The following is a 25,693-nucleotide window of genomic DNA, read 5'->3' as shown; positions in this document are numbered from 1 at the left end:
GCTGAGTGGCCAGTAGCGCCCTGGGTTCGGGGTGCTGGTGAGTGGCCGGTGGGGGGGGGGCGTGTAGGAAATCAGAACCCAGGTGTTCGAGCCAGGAGTGTGGAACTCGCGAGGTGCCTCTTGCCTCGTCGATCGGATGGGCCGCGGTCCAGGCCTCAGTTTCCCCGCGCGGGGGTGGGGTGGGGTGGGGGGAAGGGCAGGGGCTCGAGGGGGGCGGGGCTTCGGGCACCCCCACCCGGCGCCCGAGGAGCGGCCCCTTTAAGAGGCCCGCCCGGCTCCGTCAGCCGCCGCGGCCGCCGCCCCCCGGCCCTCCCCTTCCTGCGGCGCCGGGTGCGGGCCGGGCTCCGAGTGCGGCGAGCGCGGGCCGGGCGGAGCGCGGAGCCCGAGGAGGCGGCGACTGCGACGCGGGGCGGCGCGGGAGCCGGAGGGAAGGCGCGCGCGGGCCGGGCCGGGCGGAGGGCAGCGGCAGCCGCCCCGCGCCGCGCAGCCCCGCACACAATAGCGGCGCGCGCAGCCCGCGCCCTTCCCCCCCTCCACCCCCCGCCCTCGCGCGCGCCCCGCGCCCCGCGCCCCCGCCGAGCCCGGCCCGCCGCCTCACCTGCCGCCCGGGAGGGGGCGGGCATTGTTCGCCGGCGCCGCCGCCGCCGGGCCATGGGGGTCGTCGGCCGGCGTCCCGGGCCGCGCGTCGCGAGCTGCCCGCGCCGGCGCTGAGTCCGGGGCCCCGTTCGCAGCCGGCGGCGCAGGTGAGAGCGGCCGCGCCATGGTGGACCCGGTGGGCTTCGCCGAGGCGTGGAAGGCGCAGTTCCCGGACTCGGAGCCGCCGCGCATGGAGCTGCGCTCGGTGGGCGACATCGAGCAGGAGCTGGAGCGCTGCAAGGCCTCCATCCGCCGCCTGGAGCAGGAGGTGAACCAGGAGCGCTTCCGGATGATCTACCTGCAGACGCTGCTGGCCAAGGAGAAGAAGAGCTACGACCGTCAGCGCTGGGGCTTCAGGCGCGCCGCGCCGCCCCCCGACGGCAGCGCCGAGCCCCGCGCGCCCGCGCCGCGCCCGCCGCCCTCGCCCGCTGCCGCCGCCGCGGCCGCCACCACCACCGACGCCGCCGCCGAGCCGCCGGCCGCCGCCGAGGAGCCCGACGCGCGGCCCGACGGAGAGGGCTCGCCGGGCAGGGGCAGGCCCGCGCCCGCCCGCCGCTCGGCGTCCGCGGCGCCCGCCGATCGGGACCGGGACGAGCGGGGCGCCCCCACCAGCGTCGCGGCGCTCCGGTCCAACTTCGAGCGGATCCGCAAGGGCCACGGGCAGCCCGCCGGGGCGGCCGAGGGCGACAAGCCCTTCTACGTGAACGTCGAGTTTCACCACGAACGCGGCCTGGTGAAGGTCAACGACAAAGAGGTGTCGGACCGCATTAGCTCCCTGGGCAGCCAGGCCATGCAGATGGAGCGCAAGAAAGCCCAGCTCAGCGCGGGGTCGGGCTCCGGCCCGGCCGACGCGCCCCGGCCCGCTTACCGGGGGGCACGGACCTCGGAGAGCAGCAGCTGCGGCGTCGACGGCGACTACGAGGACGCCGAGCTGAACCCTCGCTTCCTGAAGGACAACCTGATCAGCGCCAACGGCGGCGGCGGCGGCAAGCCCCCGTGGCCGCCGCTGGAGTACCATCCCTACCAGAGCATCTACGTGGGGGGCATGATGGGGGACGGGGAGGGCAAGGGGCCCCAGCTCCTGCGCAGCCAGAGCACGTCGGAGCAGGAGCGGCGCCTCACGTGGCCCCGCAGGTCCTACTCCCCGCGGAGCTTCGAGGACAGCGGAGGGGGCTACACCCCGGACTGCAGCTCCAATGAGAACCTCACGTCCAGCGAGGAGGACTTCTCCTCGGGCCAGTCCAGCCGCGTGTCCCCGAGCCCCACCACCTACCGCATGTTCCGCGACAAGAGCCGCTCACCCTCGCAGAACTCTCAGCAGTCCTTCGACAGCAGCAGCCCCCCGACGCCCCAGTGCCAGAAGCGGCACCGGCAGGGACAGGTCGTGGTGTCGGAGGCCACCATCGTGGGGGTGCGGAAGACGGGGCAGATCTGGCCGAGCGATGGGGACAGCTTGTCGGGGAGGCAGGACAGCAGCTTTCATGGAGATGCAGGTGGGTACCAGCACTCCCCAACCCTCAACAAACACCCCCCCCCCCACCTGGGAATCATGGATGGGTAGAAAGTGAGAAAGGGGCTTTTTGGAGAGGGAAGACTCTCCTGGAGGTAACTTTGAAATGCTGTGGTCTACGGAAGGGATTTGCTCGGGTTCTGCTCTCCATCCCCTTCCTCTTGCAGACGGCAGAATCCTTCCTTGCTCTTGTTTGGGATGGGGTTGGGGTGGTCAGTGACTTGCTTGTTGCTTTGATTCAGAACTGGAAGCTTCTGCTGAAAGTACTCTGAGTTGGGAGCAGGGTTCTCTGAGTACCTCAGTACCCCACTGATCTCAGCCCCCCCCCCCCCCCCCCCCCCCCCGTGATCCGTGCAGGGGAGGCAGTGATGATGGTGTAAGGGGGACATCGGGGGAGCGGGGAACGACCTTTGCTAAAAACTCCCGTGCAGGGATTGATCTTTCCCACCACCCCACAGTGCCTGTCCTGGAAGGGTTATATGACACGTTTGGGGAATCCAGGAGGTGTGAGCTGCTCTCCAGCCATAGAAGTGTCAGGTTTGCTTGCAAGTCAGAGCAGGTGGAAATATGCCTTAGGAGGAAGTTAGGCGGCAGTCAGTTGTGACTCAGTGGGCCTCTGGAAATTGATGAGGTGAAGATTGTATCCTGGACTGAAGCAGAGCCACACCCGTTCTCATGTGCCCAGCTCTGATGAGAGACTTCATTGCTCGTTACTCACCTCACTCACAGCCTCCGCTAGGCACCCCCCAGCTCCAGTTTTCTGCTCCCTAGGTGCGAGTCTGTCGTCTCCTTTTCACCCCGGGCATGATGAGCACCTACTGGTGTTATTTGGAATTTCACGTCCATAACTAGAAATTTGAGTCCTGGCTCTCTGGCTCTGCCTGTGGAGTTACGTCCGTAAACTGGTGGGGTGTGCTTGACTGTCTTCTCACGATGGATGATGAAGGGTCTGGGCGCTGAGGACTCCGCACAGTTTGCAGTCGTGGGAAGGACAGGGCGGATGTGAGTCTGCTGAGAATCTCTAGGAGGCCTTTCCTTGTTGGAGGGATCTGATTCCTTCCTCCATTGATTTTTCTTTTTTCTGCTGATGGAGCTGTATGTGCTTTGTTAGTTAGAGTCCAGTGGAAACTAGTGGCTTTGTCGAGACCTTTTTTTTTTTTTTTGTGGCGGGGGGGGTGGGGTGGGGGGGCCCTCTCTCCTGTTTGTTTTAGGCACATTCAGTTGCTGATCTTCATTTGCAGCTGGGTCTGGCTGTGAATGCCACTGGGACCTGCCGCCTGGCCCAACTGCTTAAGGAAGTCCCCGAGGCTGGAAAGCTGTAGGATTCAGAAGCCTGCTTTGCAGGCACATCACTTTGTCCAGGGTCTGGAACCATGCCCTGAGTGGTCACTGGGCACCAGCAGTGGGCCGAGGGTGCCAGCTGGAGTGCCAGGGTGCCCCAAAATGTTATTAATAAAGAAGCAAATGAGAGGGTTCCACGGAGACCTGCAGTCTGAAGCAGTCTCTTGTTTCAGTGGGGGAAGTGGGGCCTGGGTGGGTGGACTATGCTTCAGTGACCCTCTCTGGGGGGGTCCTCGCCCCTCTGCCAGCTCCTCATGTTTGTCTCTCCAGTGGCCCCTGGAGACAGGGCTGTTTGGCCAACCCCATCCTTAGATGGGGACTCTGCCTAGCACAATGGAGGTGCTCAGCAAAAGACTGAGAGTTTCACACACATACACACACACACACACACACACACACACAATTTTTTTTGTTTTGTTTTGTTTTTGCTTTTTGGGTCACACCCGGCGATGCACAGGGGTTACTCCTGGCTCTGCGCTCAGGATTACCCCTGACGGTGCTCAGGGGACTATATGGGAAGCTGGGAATCGAACCCGGGTCGGCCGCGTGCAAGGCAAATGCCCTACCCGCTGTGCTATTGCTCCAGCTCCCCACACAATTTTTTTTAAAGAAGGAAATATTAGGAATAAAAGCCAGGGCCTCTTACATGTGTGACTTCTCTACCCTTGCCCCCAAGGAGTTAATTTTCCAACTTGGACCTAGCTCTTAGGACTTTCAGGAGCCTTTGTCCGAATGTCCTCAAGATCCCACATTCTCGTTTCTATTAGGTATTTAAACTCCGGGGCTTGAGCTCTGGGAGGCTTTGCACTCTGTCCCCAGCGTGGTCCTCCGAGACTTGTGGCTGTCAGGGTAGGAGGGATCCCACACTGGCTCAGCCATCTGTCTCTGTCCTGACCGTTTACTAATGTTGTTTAGATGGCTGCCCAGGCCTGCGCGGGAACAATGAAGAAAATGACAGTGTGGGGAGGGAGTGGAAGTCACCCTCTGCAGTATTAGCAGCAGTCCCAGGCCCTGGATCGCGAAGTTTCAGAGCCCCCTTGGAGGAGTGCATGCCATGTTTTCTGATCTAAATGGACACACCGCTGTGTGCCAGCCCAGTTGATCGTGGGCTTCCGGCAAGGGCTCTGGTGGGTGGTCCCATCACCCGGCACTGGGGGCTCTTCACTTGAGGGATGAACATACTCAGGATGTGGCAGAGCTGGGATTCTGGGCCCCTGTGGGGCTGCAGAGCTGTCCAGAGTGAAGAGCACCTTCATCTTAGGGTGTTTTTCCCACCAGACCATGTGCCCAAAGAAGATAATTGGGTCACTCCAGGGGTCCTTCCAGCCGTGTGCTCCCAAGGCCCCCAGGTTGGTTTAATAACTGTGATTCCCCCCAGCCCCACCCCCCAGGCACAGGCAAACCCTTCCCTCTGGACAGACTCCTTAGGGAGAGTGTGACCTTTGCCATTTGGAACTTAGAAGTTAGTGGGAGAGAAGAATACCCCTCACTCAGAGCAGGGATGCTCCCAGAGGCGCTAGTTCTGCAGAGAGACCTTGACAAGTCTGCCATCAGTGCAGGATGAGGTGGGGGGAGCTGTCTGTCTGAGAAATTGTGGAGCAAAAGCTCGGGGGCACCTGTGTCAGTCCATTTTTTTTTTTTTTTTAATTGTGGTAAATCTACCTAACATGAAATCAAACATCCTGACCCATTTTAGCTACAGGTAAACATACAGTTCAGGAACTTTAGGTACCTTTGCGCCATTTCAACTGTCACCCTCCATCTCTAGAACTCTTTCGAACTTCCCAAACTGAAAGGATTCCATTTGACTAATAGTAACTACCCATTTTCCCTCCTTAGCGCCAGTGAACCATCATTCTGATTTCTCTCCCTGTGAATTTTCTATGTCTTATGCCAGTGGTAATCATGCAGTATCTGTGTGGCTACTTGTCTGCCTTGTTTCTTCTCGTGGAACTTCCCAAAGATGTACCCATATGGTAACACAGATTGTGTATTGAAGGCAGGTTTTCCTCGTTCATTTTCGGTCTCCTGTGGAGCTTGGCTCAGAGACATACACATAGCATGTACAGCAGGTCCTTGAGTAATGCTGTTTGTTCAGTGTTGTTTCATTACAGTATTGATGAGAGAAAAAAGGAAAAAATCCCGGGACTACAGTCAGGAGTTTGCAGGTTTCTGCCCCAGTTCTTCGTGGTTCTTCCACCACTCCCCCCCCCCGCCCCGCCTGGATTCCCTCTCACATCTGAAATATGTGAACTTTTTTTCTTTTGACTTTTGGGGTCACACCTGGCGATGCACAGAAATTACTTCTGGCTCTGCACTCAGGAATCACTCCTGGCGGTGCTCAGGGGACTGTATGGGATGCTGGGGACTGAACCCAAGTCAGCGGCGTGCAAAGCAAATGCCCTCCTGGCTGACTATCGATGCAGAAATATGGGCACTTTAAGGCCGTTGGAGCGAGTATCTGATGGTCCCACTCTGCGGGTGAGTCCAGGTGGATGTGGCTGTGACTGTGCCCTGTGCTGGGAGGATGCCCTGTCCCAGGTTTGGTCAGCCTGCTGTGTACCCTGAGTTGGTGGGACCCTCTTGCGAGCCTTCGCTGATCTGGAACAAGTTGGCTGGAGAATGATTACAGATTACTTTTTTAACATTAGCAGTCTTTTGGATCTTTGCTATAAAGTTCTGTGGTGCTCTTGTGGCCAGAAATAAGCTGTGAACTTGATTCTTCTATATGTCAAGTAGCTCGTGGTAAAATTAGTTATTTTGTGGAAGTCTTTTTGCTTCAAGTCTTAAGTTTCCAATGAGGAATTCCTCTTAGATCTGAGTTCTTTCTTTATTTGCTTTTTGTTTGGGGCCACACCCAGCAGTTTTGAGGATTTACCCTGCATCTGTGCTGAGGGATCAGTCCTAGCAGTGCCCTGGGAGCCGTGTCTGGCACTGGAACTGAATCCCGTTGGCTGTGTGGAAGGCCTGCCTTCTACCCACTGTCCTCTCTGTCCAGCCCCTATGTAGGAGAAGCGGTTCAGACCCGAACTTCCAGCCTGTGTTCCTCAGCCCTAGTCCCTGGGTCACGTGTGAGATACAACCCTGGGGCTTATGCTTCTTTGTGGACGCTCACGTGAGTTTTCACGTTTTCCCTTTAAGCTGCTTAATTTTGCCCTTTGGACTCTGGCGACCTATTGTTGCCAGAATGATTTCTGCTTTGTTGTTCCCTTCAATGGACCAGTTATGACAGTGTGAGTGAGTAATCAGGGCGCTGGGTGTGGGGGGGTGCGGGCGAAGGGTCACCCAGGCCTCAGGTCGGCTGCATGGCTGGTCCCTTGCCTGGGGACACTATGGGTTCCTTGTGTCCATCAGCAGACACGCAGCGTGCAGATCCCAGGCAGCCGTCAGCAGCAGGATGGAAGCAGGGTCTAGATCACATTTTACAAGGGTTCTCTGGCTTGGAAAGGGTGACTGTCTTATTTTGGGAATGGACTGAGACGTTCTGGACCCTGTCATTAAGGAGGGAGCTGGGAGTGCTGCTTTGAGCGGCTCCAGAAGAACATGCCTTCCCCATGACTCTTTTTTGCCTCATTTGTTGCTTCTGGCTTCAGTAGCCACCTCCTGTCCTGGTCTGAGCGTCTGTGGCCTAGACGGCCTGCATGCGTGACTTCTTACCTGGCAGAGACCGTGCCGTGGGTCATCTTGGAAGGGCCTCAGGTTGCCAGATATGAGACCTGCATTTTGGTTGAAGTTGCTTTTTTTAGGTCAGGGTTCAGGGGGCGGTGGTAGATTAACTATGAACCCCATGTCAGTTCTTACCCTCTCCATCCCTGTGACTCACATAGGAATTTTTTTCCTTCGGAAAAAAAAGTAGTGATTTTAATTAAAACACTTATGTAACAGGTTAGAGCTTTATTTTTGTGTAGAAATAAGTACATGACATCCATGAACACAGGGCACCATTTTAAGTACCCACTTCGCAGCATTAAGTATATTCACATTGTTGCACAACCGTCGCCACAATCTCCAGAAATTTTTTTTCTTAACTGCAGCCAACTCCTGGACCCACTAAGCAATCACCTCTCTCCTCCCTCAGCTTCTGGCAAGGGCCACTCTACTTTCTGTTTTGGAGATTCTGCTTATCACTGTAGGTGTCTCATGTGAATGGAATCGTCTGCTCTGCTCTTTGTCTGGCTTATTTCACCCAAGTAGAGTTTCGAAGTCGCCTGGAGCAGCATTCTTATCCTTAACCCTCCAAGCCCGAAGAGGTGTGTTCTTTTTTCGGAGCAAATCACCTGCAAGTGATGGTGATAATGCCTTAGCGGGCACACCCCTGGTTTTGAAGTGGCCCCAGTGTTAAGGCAACCGTAGCGCAGTGTCACGGCTGGATGACTTAAACAGCAGAACTTTGTTCTGGCAGTGGGAAGTCCAAATCCAGGGGCCCGCTGGGCTGACTTCCTCCGCGTCTTTTATTCCTTGGTGAGCTTGTGGCCGCCTCTTCCTGCCTTTTCACATAGCCATCTCTCTGTGTGCCCACATCCCCGGTGTCTGCTCGGGTGTCCAAACTTTTCCTCCTTTTATACCAGCTGAACTCACTAGGGCCCACATTAATCACTCAGTTTTATTTTTGCTATTTTGTTCTTGTTTTGGGGCTAAATACTGTTTCAACCAGGGCTTACTCCTGGCTCTGCACTCAGGGATCAGTCCTGGCCAGGCTCAGGGAACTATATGGGGTGCTGGGGATTAAACCCAGGCCAGCTGCATATAAGACAAGCACCCTAGATACTGCACTATCCTTCCAGCTATAAACAACTTAGTTTTAGTTTAATCACCTCATTTAAGACACTAACTTCATGGAGAATGGGCACTGGTGAAGGGATGGGTTCTCGAACTTTGTATGGGGGAAACATGAGCACAAAAATGTATAAATCTGTAACTGTACCCTCACGGTGATTCACTAATTAAAAATAAAAAAAAACTTAACTAAAAAAAAAAGATACTACAAATAGTCCTTTTAAGGTAGTAGGGTTTAGGATTTTAGTTTATGAATTTAGTAGTGGTGAACAAAGTTCAGCCTACAGTGCTCAGTGAGTCACTGATTGGGCTGCAGAGAAAAGGGCTGTCACAGCGGAGAGGAATGGTTTGTACTGGCTGCATCAGGCATATTTTAGGAATAATTTAAAGTTTGTGTTTAGCAGCTTGGCATAGAAGAGCTGTGATCTAGTAGTTCATATATAGCCTCATTTATTCTCATCTAAAAAGTTAGGGCTTAGGCCGTGCCACCACTAAAATCCTTTTCTGTGTGATTTCATTCATCATCATCATCATCATCTCGTTGATCATCGAATTTCTTGAGTGGTTTCAGTAACGTCTCCATTCGTCCTAGCCCTGAGATTTTAGAAGCCTCTCTTTACTCGTCCTTTCCAATAGTGCCACATTGGAGGCTCTTTCAGAGTCAGGGGAATGAGACCTATCATTGTTACTGGTTTTGGCATATGAATATGCCATGGAGAGTTTGCAAGGCTCTCCCATGTGGGCAGGAAGCTCTCAGTAGCTTGCCAGGTTCTCCCAGAGGGAGAACTAGGCTAAAAGATGTCTGGGAGCTTGGTTTTATAGTCTCTGGATGTTGGCTGTTGGTGGGATTACACGGCGCTGGGAACAGGCCCTGGGGGTGACCGCCTAGCTACTGGAACATGGGGAATCTGGGTTGAAGAGGCCCTGTCCTGATCTGAGTAGGCTTGGAGGTCTCAGCCTCGGGTCCCACACACCTGGGTTCCTCTGCCAGTTCCTTAATGCATGAAGCTTGTCTGAACATGTGGAGAGGGGCCATGGCTAGGCTCCAGAGGTCTTCAGTCGTGGGAGCTCTGCTCAGGGAGGGGAGGAAACTGAAGCCCACCCCCTCCGAGGGGACCCAGGGATGACAGCCAGGCTCCGGGGCAAGAGACTCTCTGATTTCATTAATTTAAAAAATTTTTTTTAAACTTCTTTATTTTTATCTTCTTCTTACCTTTATACTAATCAATAGCTACCTTTCCTTAACCAGGACACCCACCTCTATGTCGTTCAACTGTGCATAGGTGTTCATTGAACATGTCAGGTGTGGGGATTCTCTTGCCTTTTCCCTCCTTTTTTCTTTTTAGTTTTTGGCCACACCTGGTGATGCTCACAGGTTACTCCTGGCCCTGCACTTAGGAATTACTCCTGGTGATGCTTGGGGGACCATATGGGATGCCGGGAATTGAATGCGGTTGGCTGCATGCAAGGCAAATGCCCTACCCTACCACTGTCCTATTGCTTCAGTCCCCATTGGAATTTCCCCCCGTGGCCTTGTCCTTTAAAAACCAAAACACATACATATACTTTTATAATATTAGAATGTCTTCTGTTGTGTATTTAATTGCGTATTGGAAATGACTTCCTATTAATTTTGTGTCTGTCTGGCCTCCGTCATGGTGGCAAGATCCTTAGAACAAGGAAGTTGTGCCCTACAACTCTACTCCATAGCTCAGGCCTCACCTTGGGCCCTTAATGGTGTTTGATGTCACGGTGATAATCTTAGCCCACCTGGGTCTGGCTCTGTCTTGGGTGTGATGGGATTTTGTGGTTAAAGATGAAATTAAACCCATCTCTGAAGTTTGTTTGTTTTTGTGGCCACAACCCTGAGGTACTCATGGCTTGCTCCTGGCTCTGTACTTGGGGGCTCAGTCCTGGGGGTGCTGGAGAACCATGTGGAGTTCCAGGAACGGAAACCCAGGTCCAGCCCCCTGCCTGCTGTACTGTCTCTCCGGCTCGGGTTTCTCTTTGTTTATCTGCCTCCCTGTTCTGATCTCGCCTCCTTGAGAAAGTAGCACTGGATTCAGGGGCTGCAGCAAGGAAAGTGTTTGGCTTTGGATGTGACCTGGTGGGTTATTTTCCTTCTCTGCGGAGGCCTACTTGGTTTCCCCACTCAACCTTGAGAGCTTCCGGAATCCTCACGCTGAGGCCTGCTAATTAGCTGTCTAGGATTCTCGTCCTCGCCTCGGTGACCTTGCAAAATGGCTGTGGACAAGGGGGTGGCCGGGGCTCAAGGGAGACTTGACAGGTGGGTTTCATAGACACGCCTGCGGAGGGCTGAGCCACAAAGGCTGCGATGCCTCACTGGTGTGTAAGTATGACTTTGGTGAAGGTTGTCTCATGTGTCCTTCAAGCCTCCCTGTGAAGTGGCTGCAGCAGGATTATTATCATAATTATATGCCCTCAACTGATAGGGTCTGAGGGGGTGGGGCAAATCCAAACCTAAAATAAGCTGTCCAAGGTCAGGCTGTTGGGGGCTGGGGGGCAGGGCTGGCACTGACCTGCCTCTCTCAGACGGTGTAGTGATGCCAATCATCTGAAAGGAGACATGGTCTGAGTTTCCCCACCCCCAGGTGGAGGCACTCTTGATCAGTCAGGCAGGTTCGGGGACTTGCTGTGCTAGGCACTGAAGGGTGCTGAGTATCATGAGACAGGTCATTGTCACCTCCCACTGGGTCATTTTCAGTCTGGTGGGGACATGGCCACATAAACCTAAGTGCCGAGATAGGAATCGTCTGGTGCCAGCTTACAGACTGGTGGTCTGTGACGGTACCGACCTTCCAGGGATGTTATTTCTTCTCTTATTTTGCAAATCACCCAGAGAAAGGAGAGAGAGTCCAGTAGCTCGGGCATTTGTCTTTCATGTCGATCCCTGGCACCCCATATGATCTCCCCCCACACACACACCACCCTCCAGGAGTGATCCCTGAGTGTAGAGCCAGGCGTTAGTCCTGAGCACCACCAGGTATGACCTCAGAACAAAACATAGCACATCACCCAAGAAAGAGACACATCTCTCTCCAGCCCCCGGGGGCCCTTCACGTGCCTACTGCTTCAGGTGAGCATGTCCGAAAGGACAGAGATGTCGGAGAAGTGTTGCCCGACCATCCACCTTCTCCCTTCAGTAGTGGCTGGGAGGAGAAGGGCTCACTGTCTGCTGTTTGCACTCTGCAGGTGCCCAGGGATAAGGGCACCTCAGATGGGAACATGGGACAGGTGGCTGGCTGTATGCCGGGGGAGCACTAGGAAGGAACTGTCTTTGGCCAGGGGACAGTGAGGGGACACTGGAAGGCGAGGAGAAGACCAACTGCATCAGCCATGGTGGGACCAGCTTGACAGAGCCAGGGGAGAGGAGCTCCAGGGGATGGATCTTCTGTTCCTCAAGCGTGCCTGTGTATGACTAGCTTTGGGGCTGGGAGGTAGCCCAGGGGTCAGTGTTGAGGGACCCTGGTTGGATCCCTGCACTGCCATGTATAGCCCTCAAAAGGGCCCTTCCCCCCAGCACTGCCAGGGTGGTTGTTCCCATGGCCCTTGGCACCACAAGGCCTGAGCCATGCTGGTAAGCCAAGTGTTGCTGGGAGTGATCCTCAGGCCCCCTGAGCACTGCTTGGGAGCAGTGCCCCCCCACACACACAAAGTAAATAATTAGCTTTTGAGGATTCACTTCCCTGTAAAGGCCTGATGTGATCTCTTTCAAAAAAGAAAATGCTGGTGTGCAGGAAGGGTTTTTCTGCACATGAATGTCTGTAACCTTGTAGTGAACATTCTAGAAAAGGCGACATGTGGATCAAGTCTGGGGAAAGAGCACAGATTTGGGGACTTGGGGAGAGATAGTACAGGAGTTTAGGTACTTGCCTTGCATACGACCAATTCCAGTTAGATCCCTGGCACCGCATATCGCCCCACCCCCCAGCACTGTCAGGACTGATCCCTGAGCACAGAGCAAGGAGTAAGCTCCTTGCTGAGCATAACTGAGTGTTTTCTCAAAAAACAAAAAGAACACAGACTTTGAAAGTAAAAGCGCTGGACTTCAGAGTGGCCTGGTGTAGGAACGTAGTGCTGCTGTTGCCTGGAGCTGACTGCCTGCTTGGGAGACCTTGTGGCCGCATGGGTGAGGTCTGGGGCCCTGGCTGGCCTTGCAGAGTCGCCTCCTTGGGCATCCAGTGTGAGTTGATTGCACACCACTTAGAGGTTTTAAAGGAGAAATGCATAATTCAATAGGTGCAGGCCATTTCACCCACTCAGGGAAAGCATGGCCAGTGAGCTCTGCAGTGCCCAGGGGTCTGACATGACCTTTGTTCCCCTCCTGCTCCTCGCAGGATATTCTGCTGGGCCTTTTGGAGTTCTTAAAGGTACAGTGTGTGTTTTTCTGTATCATGCTTTAAATGAAAGCCAGCTATGTGTGTCAGGCCTGAGTCCCATCAGCCCCAGCGTCATGTGAGCCCTGCACGTTGGGACCACAGCCACCCCTTGTGGGGTAGAATGGAGTCTGCTTGGCATTATTCCTGGACCGCTTGCCATGTGGCTTGAAAGCAAGGAGCTAGTGTAAGAAAGAGACCTTGATTTTTCTCATAGTGTCCCCCATGTTTGTAGACAGAAGACTTGGAACCATTTCGCTCGCATTTTCAGGGATGTAAAGCCTTAGAGGAAGGAGGAACTACAGGCTTTGGGAAACGCAGGAGGAAGATGGGAAGGTCTGAACATTTATTAATGCTCTGGCATGTCTAGACTCTGCGGAATCCAGGGATGTTGCGCTATAATTGGCATGTAGAGGACAAGAGTTGGGCACAGCTCTGGTAAGATGCCCTCGGGATGCTGCCGTAGCTGTAAGGTATGGGGCAGCCTCTGAATTGTGAAAGGATGTGGGCTTCCTCTGTGAGTTGCACCTCTATGAGCTGCCTTCTTGGGCATCCGCTGTGTGTCGATTGTTCACTACTTAGTTTTAAGGGAGAAATGCATAGGTGAGGAATGTGGCATCCTCAGGATGAACCGGTGACTATGAGGGCTGGAGGGCGTTTTGGTTGCAGCCCACAGCCACCACTACCATTGGCTGCACCACTGCCATGGGCCGGTGATCCCTGGGCCAATCCTACCCCCTGCTTCCTGAGGCGCTGCAACAGCAAACTGCAGCTAGCCTGCATGGGGGTGGACAGGTGGAGTGGGAGCTTTATTTTTTTTCTCCTCGTTCTCTTTGAGAGCTGCAGAAAGCTTACTTGGGAGTATACAGGGGAAGGGTGGTTTCCATCCGTCCTGGCGACCAGGATGCTGAGGACAGGTGAGTCTCTGGTTTTCCTAGTATAGACACACAGACACACACAAACACACACAGACACAAACACACACACACCCATCCTTAGTGAGGAACTATGGTCCTGGGAGTGGTGGGAGTGGTCTTTAAACAGTTCTATAATTCATACCACAGAATTCACTCATTTAGAGCATCTAGTTGCAGTGGTTTTTTTTCGGTTGTTGTTTCATTTTTTTTTGTTTTTGTATATTCATAATTATATAAAATGTCTCTAATTTTAGAACATTTTATCATTCCAAAAGGCAACTCTGCTCCTTGCGCCCTGATCCTCTCTCTGCCCCCAGCACCTGACTGGCACCTCTTGCCAAGGTGTCTTTTTCTGGACATTTCACCTGAAGAGCTTCATGTAACAAGTGACCCTTTGTGTCTCGCTTCTTTTACTCAGAATAAGGTTTTGAGGCTAGCCCACCCACGTGATAGTATATATTAGTGCTTCGTTCTTTCCTGCTTTTTTTGAGGGTGTGTTTATTTCATATGTGGCTGTGGTTTCCGCCTGGGCACTCTGCCTGCCCACCACGAGTGCTGGTCAGACCTGTCTGTGGGCCTTGAGGCCTGAGAGGGCCTCTTGTCAGAGAGGTGCTCTGGCCATTTCATATGGAGGCCAAGGGTAGCCGGGAGTATATGGGGCTCACAGGATGAGGTGGTAAGGTGGTTGAGCATGTGTTTTTGTTTGGTTGGTTTTTGTGCCACTTCCGGTGGTGCTCAGGGCTGGCTCCTGGTTCTGAGTTCAGGGATCACCTCTGGCAGTCCTCAGGGGGCCATATGGGATACCAGGGACTGAACCCAAGTCAGCTGCATGCAAGGCAAGTGCCATATACCCTGTACTCTCTCTCTCTGGCCCCAAGGGTGAGTTAGTCATCAGCGTTGGTGGTTCCCACCTTGTGGACTGGTCCCACTTTAGGATCTTGCTTGTTAAGAACTCTTCCATCAGATCGTACCAGGGATTAAATCTCGGGCCTCATGCATGCAAGCATGAGTTTCATCACTGTGCCACATCCCTAGCCCACCCGACCTTTTAAAATTCTGATGAAATCAATAAAAGCTAGAGATCAGATTAAGAGGGTGCTGGCTAGCAAATCCCCCGAGAGACTGAGTTGACCAAGGCGTCTGCTGTAGGGTGGATGGCCGACAAAAGCTTTAGGGAAGTCAGCCGCATTCGGCACAGTCCTTGCTCAGCAGGGTCCTTGTGGAGGAGGAGACCCCGCTTTCCCTTAGCTGGGGTGTCAGAAGTTTCGGGATTGGGGGGGGGCGTACAGGGCTGGTCTGGACACTCACAGTTGAATAGGGAGGGTGATCTTTGTCCCGTGGTGACTGCTTGACGAGTGATGTGAAGGGGTGAGCTGTGCTGATGACCACCTTTCCTCTCCATCCCAATGGGGGTCATTGTGCTGGCCCCCAGAGTCACTGTCCCATTGTCTTTCTTTTTTTTCTATTTGAGTCACACCCGGCGATGCCCGGGGTCACTGCTGACTTTGCAGTCAGGAATCACTCCTGGCGGTGTTCAGGGGACCAGATGGGATGCTGGGAATTGAACCCGGGTCGGCCATGTGCAAGCACAGCCCTACCCACTGTGCTATCGCTCCAGCCCCGTGTCCATTGTCTTGAGGTCCTCCTGACATGTCTTCATGGATGAGTTGGATGCTCAGCACCGTATCTCCATCCCCTGGCTGCGTTTGTGTGTGAGCTAGTGTGTACAGGAGCACTTTGGCGGCCGGCAGGTAGGAGAGCAGTGCTTGCCTTGACACAGCTGACCTGGCTTTGTTCCCTGGCAGCGCATGGGTTGGATCCTCGATCCCCCGAGCAGTTCTGCGTGTGGAACAAACAAACAAAGAGCACTTTAATTTTTTGCCCGTAACTTACCAGAAAGTGTAACTCCTGTAGGGACGTTGACCTTTCTCGCCTTCTTTTCCATTAAGAACCTGGGTGAAAAGTGTCTGTGTTTGTACTTATAATTCAGTTTTCCATTTGAAGGGGTAGGATTCTTTCCTGGACTGGACACTGAGCTGTTAGTTGCTTTCATTATTGTAAGACTTGCCTTTTTCCAGCCCACGTGAGTCACAGGAACAGGACAGTGAGACCTGCTGGTCACTGACTAACGTCCGTTCCAGGGTTAGGCTGAGCCTGCTCCACTCGTCTCTCCTCTTGCCTGCTCTTTCTTTCTTTCTTTCTTTCTTTCTTTCTTTCTTTCTTTCTTTCTTTCTTTCTTTCTTTCTTTCTTTCTTTCTTTCTTTCTTTCTTTCTTTCTTTCTTTCTCTCTTTCTTTCTCTCTTTCTCTCTTTCTCTTTCTTTCTTTCTTTCTTTCTTTCTTTCTTTCTTTCTTTCTTTCTTTCTTTCTTTCTTTCTTTCTTTCTTTCTTTTTCTCTCTTTCTCTCTTTCTCTCTTTCTCTCTTTCTTTCTTTCTTTCTTTCTTTCTTTCTTTCTTTCTTTCTTTCTTTCTTTCTTTCTTTCTTTCTTTCTTTCTCTCTCTCTCTCTCTCCTTCCCTCCCTCCCTCCCTCCCTCCCTCCCTCCTTCCTTCCTTCCTCTTTTTTTCTCTTTCTTTTTTTCCTTTTTAATTGTAGAACATGGGGGAAATTGCACATAATATGAAATGTACTGTTGCCATCATTCTAAGTGTAGAGTTGGGAAGTGTGAAATATTCAGTGTTTTTTAAGAGGCAGAGTTGAAAGGAAAACACGGATCTGTTCTTTGGGATGCTTTCTTCCACTTTGATGTCCTGGCAAGTAGGAAGTTGGTTCAGCATCAGCCCTTAACTGGGGTGCAAGGGACCCGAGGTCAAGGCTGGGCGCTGGGATGAGTGGGTACCTGAAAGAACCCTAATGAGGAGCAGGGCACGAGTCCCCAGGGAGAAGGCAGATGGCATGTCCCGTCTCCCCGTCTCCCCCTCCTGGGGAAGAGGGTGTGGGGTGGGGGGAAGGTGTGCCAAGCCAGATTGAGAGTGGACAGAGCCCAGAGGCTGGAATGTATTTAGCACACTCAGGAAATGGCAGGACTTGTTTTGTTGGAAAATTGGTGGAAAAATATGTGGGCAGCAGGGGAGGGAGCGCTTGGTGGTCAGACTGAGGGCATGGCGCTTTCTTGGAGGGCGTGAGGGAGCCGCTGAAGGTCGTGAGCAGCAGGAGTGGTGCCCTGGGAGCTTTGGGCGCATTGGGCTTTCAGTCCTTGGCGGGTCTGGTAGGGGGGGAGTGGGAGGGCACTGGCCGGTGCTGCCTTGAGGGGAGGTGGGGACGGGTAGACTGGAAAGGGGCTGACAGGAAGGGGTGAGAGGCCGAGGAGGAAGGAGGCCGGCTCTGCGCACCCCGGGGTGGGGAGGACGGTGAGCACCAGTGCCTGAGCCCAGGGCAGGCAGGATGCAGTCCTGGGCCGTAAGGAAGTGGGGAGGAAGGGAGAGGAGGACCAGAGTAGGCCCAGGGCCCTTGTGGGGGCCCGCATGGAAGAAGGGAGGGAGAAGGAGCCCAGGACAGGTTTCCCCTCCTGTGGGAAGGAGAGAGAGCTCAGAGTGTGTGGGAGGGGGTGTGAGGGAGAGAGAAGGGGGGCCTGGGGGGGAGAGAGGGAGAGAGTGCATGAGAAAGTGAGGGGAGGGGAGAGAAATAGTGTGAGGGGAAGGGAGGGAGAGAGTGAGGGGGAGGGGAGAGAGAATGAGGGGGGAGGGGAGGGAGAGAGAGAGACAGAGACAGAGACAGAGACAGAGAGAGAGAGCGCTGGAGGCTGGGTCCAGCAGGCCTTTGTCATCTCCTGTCTTCTGCAGCGTTGTCATTGTCCTGGTGTTTGCTTATTTATTTCCCTCTAAGTCTGCAGCTTCAGGTTCCCGAAACTTCAAGGAAGTCAGGAGGGGCCGAGACCTGGCCAGTGGCTAGTCTGGGAGAGGCCGTCTGTTCTTGTAGCAGTGCCCACTGCTGGGCCGGGCAGTGAGGTCTTCAGCGTGCCAGCCCAGGGCCGTGGCCCACTTCCTCTGCTGCGAATCTGTCACAGTGGACTGTTGGCTGTGGCAGGCAGGGCCGAGGCCTCCAGAATGGAGGGTCCGGTCCAGTCACCCTGTGAGCTCGGGGAGACTCCCGGGAGGAGAACAGAATGTGGGTGTTTCATTTCTCTTTCCTGTCTTCTTTCCCCTGCACCCCGAATCCCGAGGTCCCTTGAATATGTGAGTCAGTCCTTCCTAGGTGAAGCGGCCACTCTCAAGTTCAGTGGCTTCTCAGAGGAGGCATATGAAGACCCAGGCCTTCCTCACGGGGCTTACCCTAGTTCTGCAGGCACGGGGTGGGGCCTTCGGCACCCAAGCCAGCCCCACCCTCAGCGGGAGCAGGGGGTCAGAACCGTGAACTGTCTGTTGTTGGCTGTCCATTTCAGGACCGTGTTGTTTTCAGGCTTTGGGGTAGGGGGTGGGCTAGCGGAGGGGAAGGGAGCAGTGAATTAAAGTTTGGGCTGTGGGTTCACTTGGAAACGCCCCAAGGCTTCCCGTTTGACTGGGACCTCATAGCGGTCAACAGGTGTCATGCTTATGCCATGTCGGAGCCCAAGTCTTTGTTTTTGGGACACAGCTGGTGGTGCTCAGGGCTTACTTCTGCCTCTGTGCTGAGGGGTCACTCCAGATGGGGCTCAGGAGACTATGGGGTGCTGAGGATTGAACCCAGGTCAACTGCATGCAAGGCAAGCACCATACCAGCTGTACTATCTTTCTTGCTCCATCATCATCATCTTCATCATCATCATTATTTTTGTAGACTTGCCTCCTAAAATACATAACCATGACTCACTGTTTTCCCTCGGAGAAGCAGGATTTGAGGTTCAGGTTTGCTTGAGGATAGGTTGACCTTAACCTAGGTCCTGCAGTAATCCCAGTCCCTTGATAGTCCTTGCAAATGCCCTGAGCTGGGGTTTGCAAGGCTCTAGGAAAACACTGGATGTTACTGGTTATGTGACTTCATCAGCTCTTATGCCTTTGTTAGAGAAACAACTTTCATGTCTTCTCTCTTTCTTTCTCTCTGTCTCTCTGTTTCTGTCGTTGTCTCTCTCTTCCTGTCCCTCGCTATCTCTTTTTCTGTCTCTCTTTCTCTCTTCCTCTTTCTCTGTCCATCTTTCTCTCTTTCTCTGTTCATCTCTGTTTCTGTCTCTGTCTCTCTTCCTCTCTCTCTCTCTGTCTCTGTTTCTCTCTCTTTCTTCTCTCTCTCTGTCCATCTCTGTTTCTGTCTGTCTCTCTCTCTTCCTCTCTCTCTCATACACACACACACCACTTGCTATTTTGTTGCTTTTCTGGACTGCTTGTAACTGAATTTGAAGAGCGATACAGCGATATAGCGCAGTGGGTAGAGTGTGTTGCATGCCCCGACTCAGGTTTAATCCCCAGCATTCCCTATGTCCCGCTGAGCCAGGAGTAAGCCCAAACACTGCTTGTTGAGGCCCAAAACAAACAAACTAGCAAACAAAAAAGAAAAGAAAGGAAAGAAAAAGCACTTTGGCTTCTCTTCTGTTCCTCCTAGCCATGGATTAGATTAGCTCAATAACACGGGCCAGTTAGTTCTGGCTCTAATAGACGCTCCGAGCAAACCGAAGGCAGAGAAGCTTGCCTGGCTGTGTTCAGCTGCTCTCAGCCACTGGAGGCTGGTAGAAGCTGGGCCAGGCCAGCAGGATGCTTCTGGTTTTGTGAGGCCAGATACCTCCCGGTGCCTGAGTTATGTGGGATGTGTGGTTGTGTAGAGCTTTTGTGGCAGGTGTGGAGATACAGCAAGGCCATATTTGGAGCGAGGGCAGTCTACCTGATGGCTAGGAGAGGAGAAGTGAGCGGTGGCCATGCAGCCCTGAGAGCCTGTGTCTGACTTCAGTCTTGCTGCAGCTGAGTGCCAGCAGCCAGGCGTTGGGCTGTCGTGGCTGCTAGACTATAAAGCAGGGAGTACTTGCACACTTGCTCCTCCTGTTCCCTGTTACCCATCTGATCTGTGCAGTCAGCTGCTGCTTCGAAAATCTCTCTCTCTCTCTCTCTTGCTTTACTTGGTGTGAGGATTGAATTAGGGGCTTCATATATGTGGAGCACGACTTCTCGTTTAATTCTCTCGTGTTCTCTCTTCACTCGCTCCCGCCCCCATCAAACCTCTGTCTGTGGAAGGCATTTTCTCTGCCCCGGAGCCTGTCCTTGGCCCCATGTACCCCCTTGATGGCAGGTGAATTATTGTAACTCTCTCTGGCTTCTGTGAGTAAGGAAGCCACACAGTAGCGTTTTGATGACTCTTTTAGTTCTCCCATATCAGACAATGAAACAATGAAGTCATGTCACTCTGAATTCCCGACTCAGAAAACCTCATTGGCAGGTGGCCCAGTAGTTCTTCTGTAAAACCCCTGATGGCATCTGGCAGCCTGAGGTGAATGGGGTCTGGGGGTTGGTTTAAGGGCTCAGGGGAGCCAGGACGATGCTTGGCTGCTGGATTTGCTCTGCTTCCTCACTCCCTAGCACTGGCCTCTTCTTGGGTGCTCAGAGGCTATGCACGTGTTCCCTGGGCAGTGCGTGGACATGCCAACTGCGCCGTGGGTAGCTTAGCAGCAGGGAGAGCCGCAGGCAGGGTGGAGGTGATGATGTCCAGGCAAATGTTTGCCGGTGGGGGACCTGGTGGTGCCTTGCCAGCTGGTGTCTTTCCAGCTCGAGGACAGCCGGGTGTGTCAGCGACACTGCCAAGGCGAGAGCACCAAGAGGAGCCGGTTTGGATATGTGACTCTTGGCTCTGCGTTGTGGTACTGGGGGATGTTTGGGGCCTGGGAGCTCGCCTTCACCTTCCTGCAAGAATGCACCGCCTCTGGCAGCCTGCCCCGTGGCCCCAGCTGGGAGCTGAGTCCGAGACTCCCTTCCTGCAAGGAATACACTTCCCTGAGGATTCTCAGCGCCACTGGGATGGCGAGCTGTCTTGTCTGAGCTGGCCAGTCCTGGGGCGTGGTTGGTCCGTCTGGGAGGCCTGAGGGCAGGAAGGAGACTGTTGACTGTTCTGTGGGCTACTCATGCCACAGTGGAAACTCACATTTTCCTGCAGAGTTTTCGGTCTGCTGGACTCCACTTATAGTGCACCTGGCTCCTCCTTCCATAGTTCCCTCCTTGGTGGCTTTGCAGAAGTCAGAGACCACCTTCCTTTCCTTGGAATTCTTCCCTTGAGCTTGGCTTTGCGCTTTTGTAATGGGATCTGCACCGACTCCACCCTGCCGGGAGCTAGGTGTTCCCTGCCATGTGGATTCTCAGACTGGAAGAGCTTAGAAATGGTAAGCTTGGACGTGAACCAGCAGAGGTTATTTGAGTCTCTTTGCTTTGCTCTGCAGTTCAGTGGTTGTCAGACTTTTTTTTTTTTTTAGGCCATCTGCTAACTAATTTAGACAGTGGCTCAGAGGTAAAACCAGTGCTATTAAGTAGGTACTTAATCATTTTAAATCATTAAAAAAATGTTCAGATCCTAAGTGACACAAAAATGAGAGTTGGTTTGCTGACCCCGGTTCAACAATGATCTGCCTCTTAATTGCTGGTGATTATGAAATACGGTGACAGAACTGTGTGTGGGTGGCATGTTCGTGTTCCGGAAGTTGCTGGAGCTTTTCTTCTGGAACCTGTGAGGCAGGTAGGATCAGTTTCCCTTTCCCCAAGAAGGCTCTTTCCTCTAGGAAGTTTCTGGAGGTGGCAGAGCTGGGGTGGAGGTAGTTGGCTTATTAATACATCCTGCCACTTCCCAGGGTTGAATGTTCATCCCCTGAAACAAAGTTTGCCACAGTTGCTAATTGTTGAAGCTGTGTGATAGGACATGAACAATCACGATACTATGCTGTTTTTTAAAACGTGTTTGAAGGCCAGCACTGTGGTACAGCAGCTAATACACTTACCTTGCACACATCTGACCCGGGTTCGATCCCAGGTTTGATCCCTGGCATCCCACATGGTCCCTTGAGCACTGCCAGGAGTAATTCCTGAATGTAGTCAGGAGTAACCCCTGAGCATTGCCTCGCCACCACCCCCCCAAAAAAAAGAAAAAATGTGTTTTAAATTTTTTTATAATAAAAGATTAAAAAATTAATTTTTGATCAAGATACACGTATAAACCCCCATCTTAAGAAAACTGGTGTTGAGATCCTGAGTCCTCAAGCCCAGAGGTATTTGAATAGATGCTTGCTTGCCTGTTTCCTGGTAGCAGATATTCCTGAGAAAGCACTTGCCATGCCTGAGCTGTTTACTCCATCCATTTGTCAATCAGTTCATTCAGCCATCCATCACTTATCAATGCAGTCATCCATCATCCAGCCATATGCCTTTGCCCATTCAACTGCTATATGCATCAGGGAAGATACAGTAATTTGTGCATAAATAACAGACATTTATTTCTCACAGTTCTGAGGGCTTGCATTCCAAGATCATGATGCCAGCAGATTGAAAGTTGAGTTACAGCCTATATTCTGGTTTATAGAGGGTTTTCTTCTCACTGTGTTCTAACATGGCAAAAGGGAAGGAAGTAATATGGTGTTTTGTTTGCTTGTTTGATTTTTGCAGTTGCAGAAACTTAGGTCTCCTGCATTTAGGGCATGTTCTTTACCACTGAGCTACAACTCTACCCCACTCCATGATTTCTTTTATATGAAAATATTATAGTGCTCACTCACAAAGGCCCCACGCTCATTAATTAGCCAGTCGCCTCCCCAAGTCCCTTCCTCCTAAAACCAACCCACTAAGATATAGGTTTCAACATACACACTTGAAGGACATTCTGACATCAATTTGATAGCACCAGCTATCATCCCTTTACCGTTCAAACATCCATGCAGCCCTCTGTCACTCAGCCATCTGTCCATCTGTGTTCACATGGCCCCTGCTGGTGCCCACGCCCAGTGACTTGGCCTTTACACTGTTCTTGAGCCCAGGGATCCCGTAGCCACCTAATATCTGGTCAGCAGGACATTAGTACCAGGTGAGCACCAAGGAAGGATTAACTGCTGGCTAGTTAGCTCATATATGGGTCATCAAGCGTGGCTCATTAGTTGGTCTTGCATGAAGTCATGTGAAAACAAGAGTCTGATCATTGTGGGGGGCTTGGCGGATAGGGCACAGGCATCCGGGCAGTAGCACCTGTGCACAGAGGCTGGAGAAGCAGGACAACAGGCTTGCTGCAGTGTTTCGTGAGACCTGGGTCGGGGGCTGGCTGACAGTGAGGTGAGGTGACCAGGTGAGCACCCAGGGGCCCCTCATGGTATCTGTATGTGGTAAGTGTGGGGTGTGAAATCCCACACTGGCATCCATGGGCCTGACTCAGTGCCCCACCTGGTGCTTAGGCCCCCGAGGCCTTCTGGGCCTTTCAGAACACTGTGGCAGGTGGCAGCCGACAGCTCTGCTTTCGCTGCAGCAGGTGCCACCAACCTTTGTGTATTACCTATATTTTTGCCGTGTTGGCTGACTGTCTCCAGGTGGTGGGCCACACAGTGCTCCATTTTGTATCTGCATGCAGAATAGATTCACTGAAAACTCAGTGTCTGACATGGTACTTTGCACGGCTGGTATGGAAGAGTTGTCAGAAAACCTCCCTCAGGCCTCCTTGGCATTGAGCGAACCTCAGACTGGAACCGTGAAGAGAAGCAACACTTGCTTGTCCAGCATCTGTCCGAGCCTGTCCTCCCAGAGCCCTGCAGCTGTCTGCATGACATTGCAGGCTGTGGCCAGTCGTGTGACTAGGGCCCTGTCCTGTTAAGGCCAGGGTGCAGTCACTAAGCTGCAAGGAATCAGCCAGGTTTGCGCACTGTTTAGGGAACTCTGGAGAAGTGCTCAAGGCACCTGGGTGCCAGTGTTGGCAGTGCTCGGCCTGATTGTGCAGACCAGATGGCTCAGTGCCGGGTGAGGCTGCCCTTCTCAGTCCCAGTGTTTCTGGGGCCATTCCTCCCTCCTCCCACCCACCACAGAACTTGGGCACCACCAGGACCACACATAGGGGGACTGTGTAGTAGCAGAGATCAGGACGTCTTGCATGTCACGCAGGCATTCTAGGCCACCCTACATTTTTGAATTCTAAAAGTCAGATCATCCAAATAACAATATTTACCATCATATCCCACATGTCCCTCTTATTATTATTATTTTTTTGATGCCACGGCTTGACCCGTATATATAAAGTATGTTCTCTGTCGCCGCATTACATCCCTAACTCTAATTCCCAGAACATTTTCATCTTACAGAACTGAGACTCTATCTATTAAGTAACCCCCCTCCCTCCCTCATTCTCCCCTCGGCTCCCATCACCATTTTACTTTCGGTCTCTATGAATTTGGCCATTCTAGAAACCTCGTACTTGGTTTAATCATATACTGTTTGTTTGACTCCTATTTTTTTTTTTTTTTGCTTTGTTTTTGTTTCGTTTGGGGACCATACCTGGTGGTGCTCAGGGCTTCTACTGGCTCTGGGCTCAGGGGCCACTCATGGAGAGCTCAGGAGGCCATATTGGGTGTGGTATTCAACTTTGGTGGGCCGCCTACAAAGCAAACTAAAGTTCCCACCGTACTATCGAAAGCTGTTTGCCCTTTTGCATCTGGCTTCTTTCATTGATTCTCAAGGTTCTTTCACTGATTCTCAGGATCTTCAAGGTTCATTCACATTGTAGCATGTTAGACCCCTTTTAAAGGCTGAAAGCTGTATTGTAAGTTTATACCACTCTTTATCTGATCTTCTGTCAGTAAACACTTGTGCTTCTCCATGGCTTTCATGAATACTGCTCCTATGGACCCGTCATAGACTAGATTCAGTGATTTATTTTTAACATCAAGTTTTTACATTAATTTCCCTCTGAGTAGTTTGATCTGTTTATTTACTTTTATTGCAGTATAATTGACATGTAACATTATATTTGTTTTAGGTGTACAACTTAATGATTATATAGTATATACATAATATATATATTGCAAACAGGATTTCCCCACTGAGTTACCATCTATCACCACAAATAGTTATAAGTTTTCTTATTGTTATTATTGTGGGGGGGCGTATATGGGGTGCCAGGGCCATATGTTGCCTGATATTCAATGCAGACCTCCCAGTACATGTCATAGGCATGTGCGCTGCTGCTGGAGCCTCATACCTGGCCCCATGGTCACATTTCCCCCTTCTCCCCCTACCTCTCCAGTTGATTTCCAATTAGAGAATTTTTTGGTTCATATTAGGAAAAAGTAATTTTGAGTTAAGGGTTAAAGAATATATTATCATGAGGCCGGAATGATAGCGCAGCGAATAGGGTGTTCACTTTGCAGGTGGCCGACCTGGGTTCGATTCCTCTGCCCCTCTCGGAGAGCCCGGCAAGCTACCGAGAGAATCTCGCCCGCACGGCAGAGCCTGGCAAGCGCCCTGTGGCGTATTCGCTGTGCCAAAAACAGTAACAACAAGTTTCACAATGGAGACGTTACTGGTGCCGGCTCGAGCAAATCAATGAGCAGCGGGATGACAGTGATACAGTGATCATGAGGCCGGAGAGATAGTATATGGGTTGGTTTCTTGCCTTGTACTTGGCTGACTCGGGTTCAATCTCTGGCACCCCAGGTGGTCCCTGAGCCCCTCCAGAAGTGATCCCTGAACACACAGCCAGTCGTAAGCCCTGAGCACCATGAGGTGTGCCCTGAAAAGCATGAAAATTTCATGTTCCTTAAAAATACTAAAGATTCAGAAGGTATTATGAGGACCTTTGAGGGATGTGTGTGTGTGTGTCTGTGTGTGTGTGTGTGTGTGTGTGTGTGTGTGTGTGTGTGTTCACCCAAACATTAGAATGTCCTTTACCCACAATACAATTCATTGCTTTGGTATTCTGTGCCTTACAACAGTGTGGAACTAATCCACAGTTACACAAGTCTGTCATCCGAAACAGTTCCATCATTCAGGTCCCACATCATTCGACCACAATGAGCTGCTCTCGCATGCAGCTCACTGCAGCTCCTGTGCTTTGAGACAAAGGTGGCCTTTTTGTTATTGGGGTGCTTCATCCCTGGGTAGGTCCACACTGCCCTTTCCTGTCCCATTCAGGCAGCTTTATTGAGATGCGACTTACCTGACATATACTTTCCCTCTTCCAAGTGTGCTGTCAGTGGGTTTCATGGGATTCAG

General features: G+C 52.4%; 1 protein-coding gene across 1 annotated transcript in view; it reads left to right on the top strand.

Moving 5' to 3' along the window:
• Positions 1 to 604: 604 nt before the first annotated feature.
• The window catches only part of BCR (BCR activator of RhoGEF and GTPase), a 115,717-nt gene continuing 90,628 nt past the window's right edge, over positions 605 to 25,693 (top strand). Inside the window, exon 1 of the mRNA XM_012935169.2 lies at positions 605 to 2,129. Coding sequence (XP_012790623.2) covers positions 761 to 2,129 — 1,369 coding nt within the window. The 5' untranslated portion in view covers positions 605 to 760. The remainder of the gene's footprint in view (positions 2,130 to 25,693) is intronic.

Source organism: Sorex araneus, chromosome 9 (assembly GCF_027595985.1).
Source record: "Sorex araneus isolate mSorAra2 chromosome 9, mSorAra2.pri, whole genome shotgun sequence".
Taxonomy (NCBI): domain Eukaryota; kingdom Metazoa; phylum Chordata; class Mammalia; order Eulipotyphla; family Soricidae; genus Sorex; species Sorex araneus.
The sequence above is the reverse complement of the archived record's forward strand: the minus strand, read 5'-3'. Positions and strand labels throughout refer to the sequence as shown.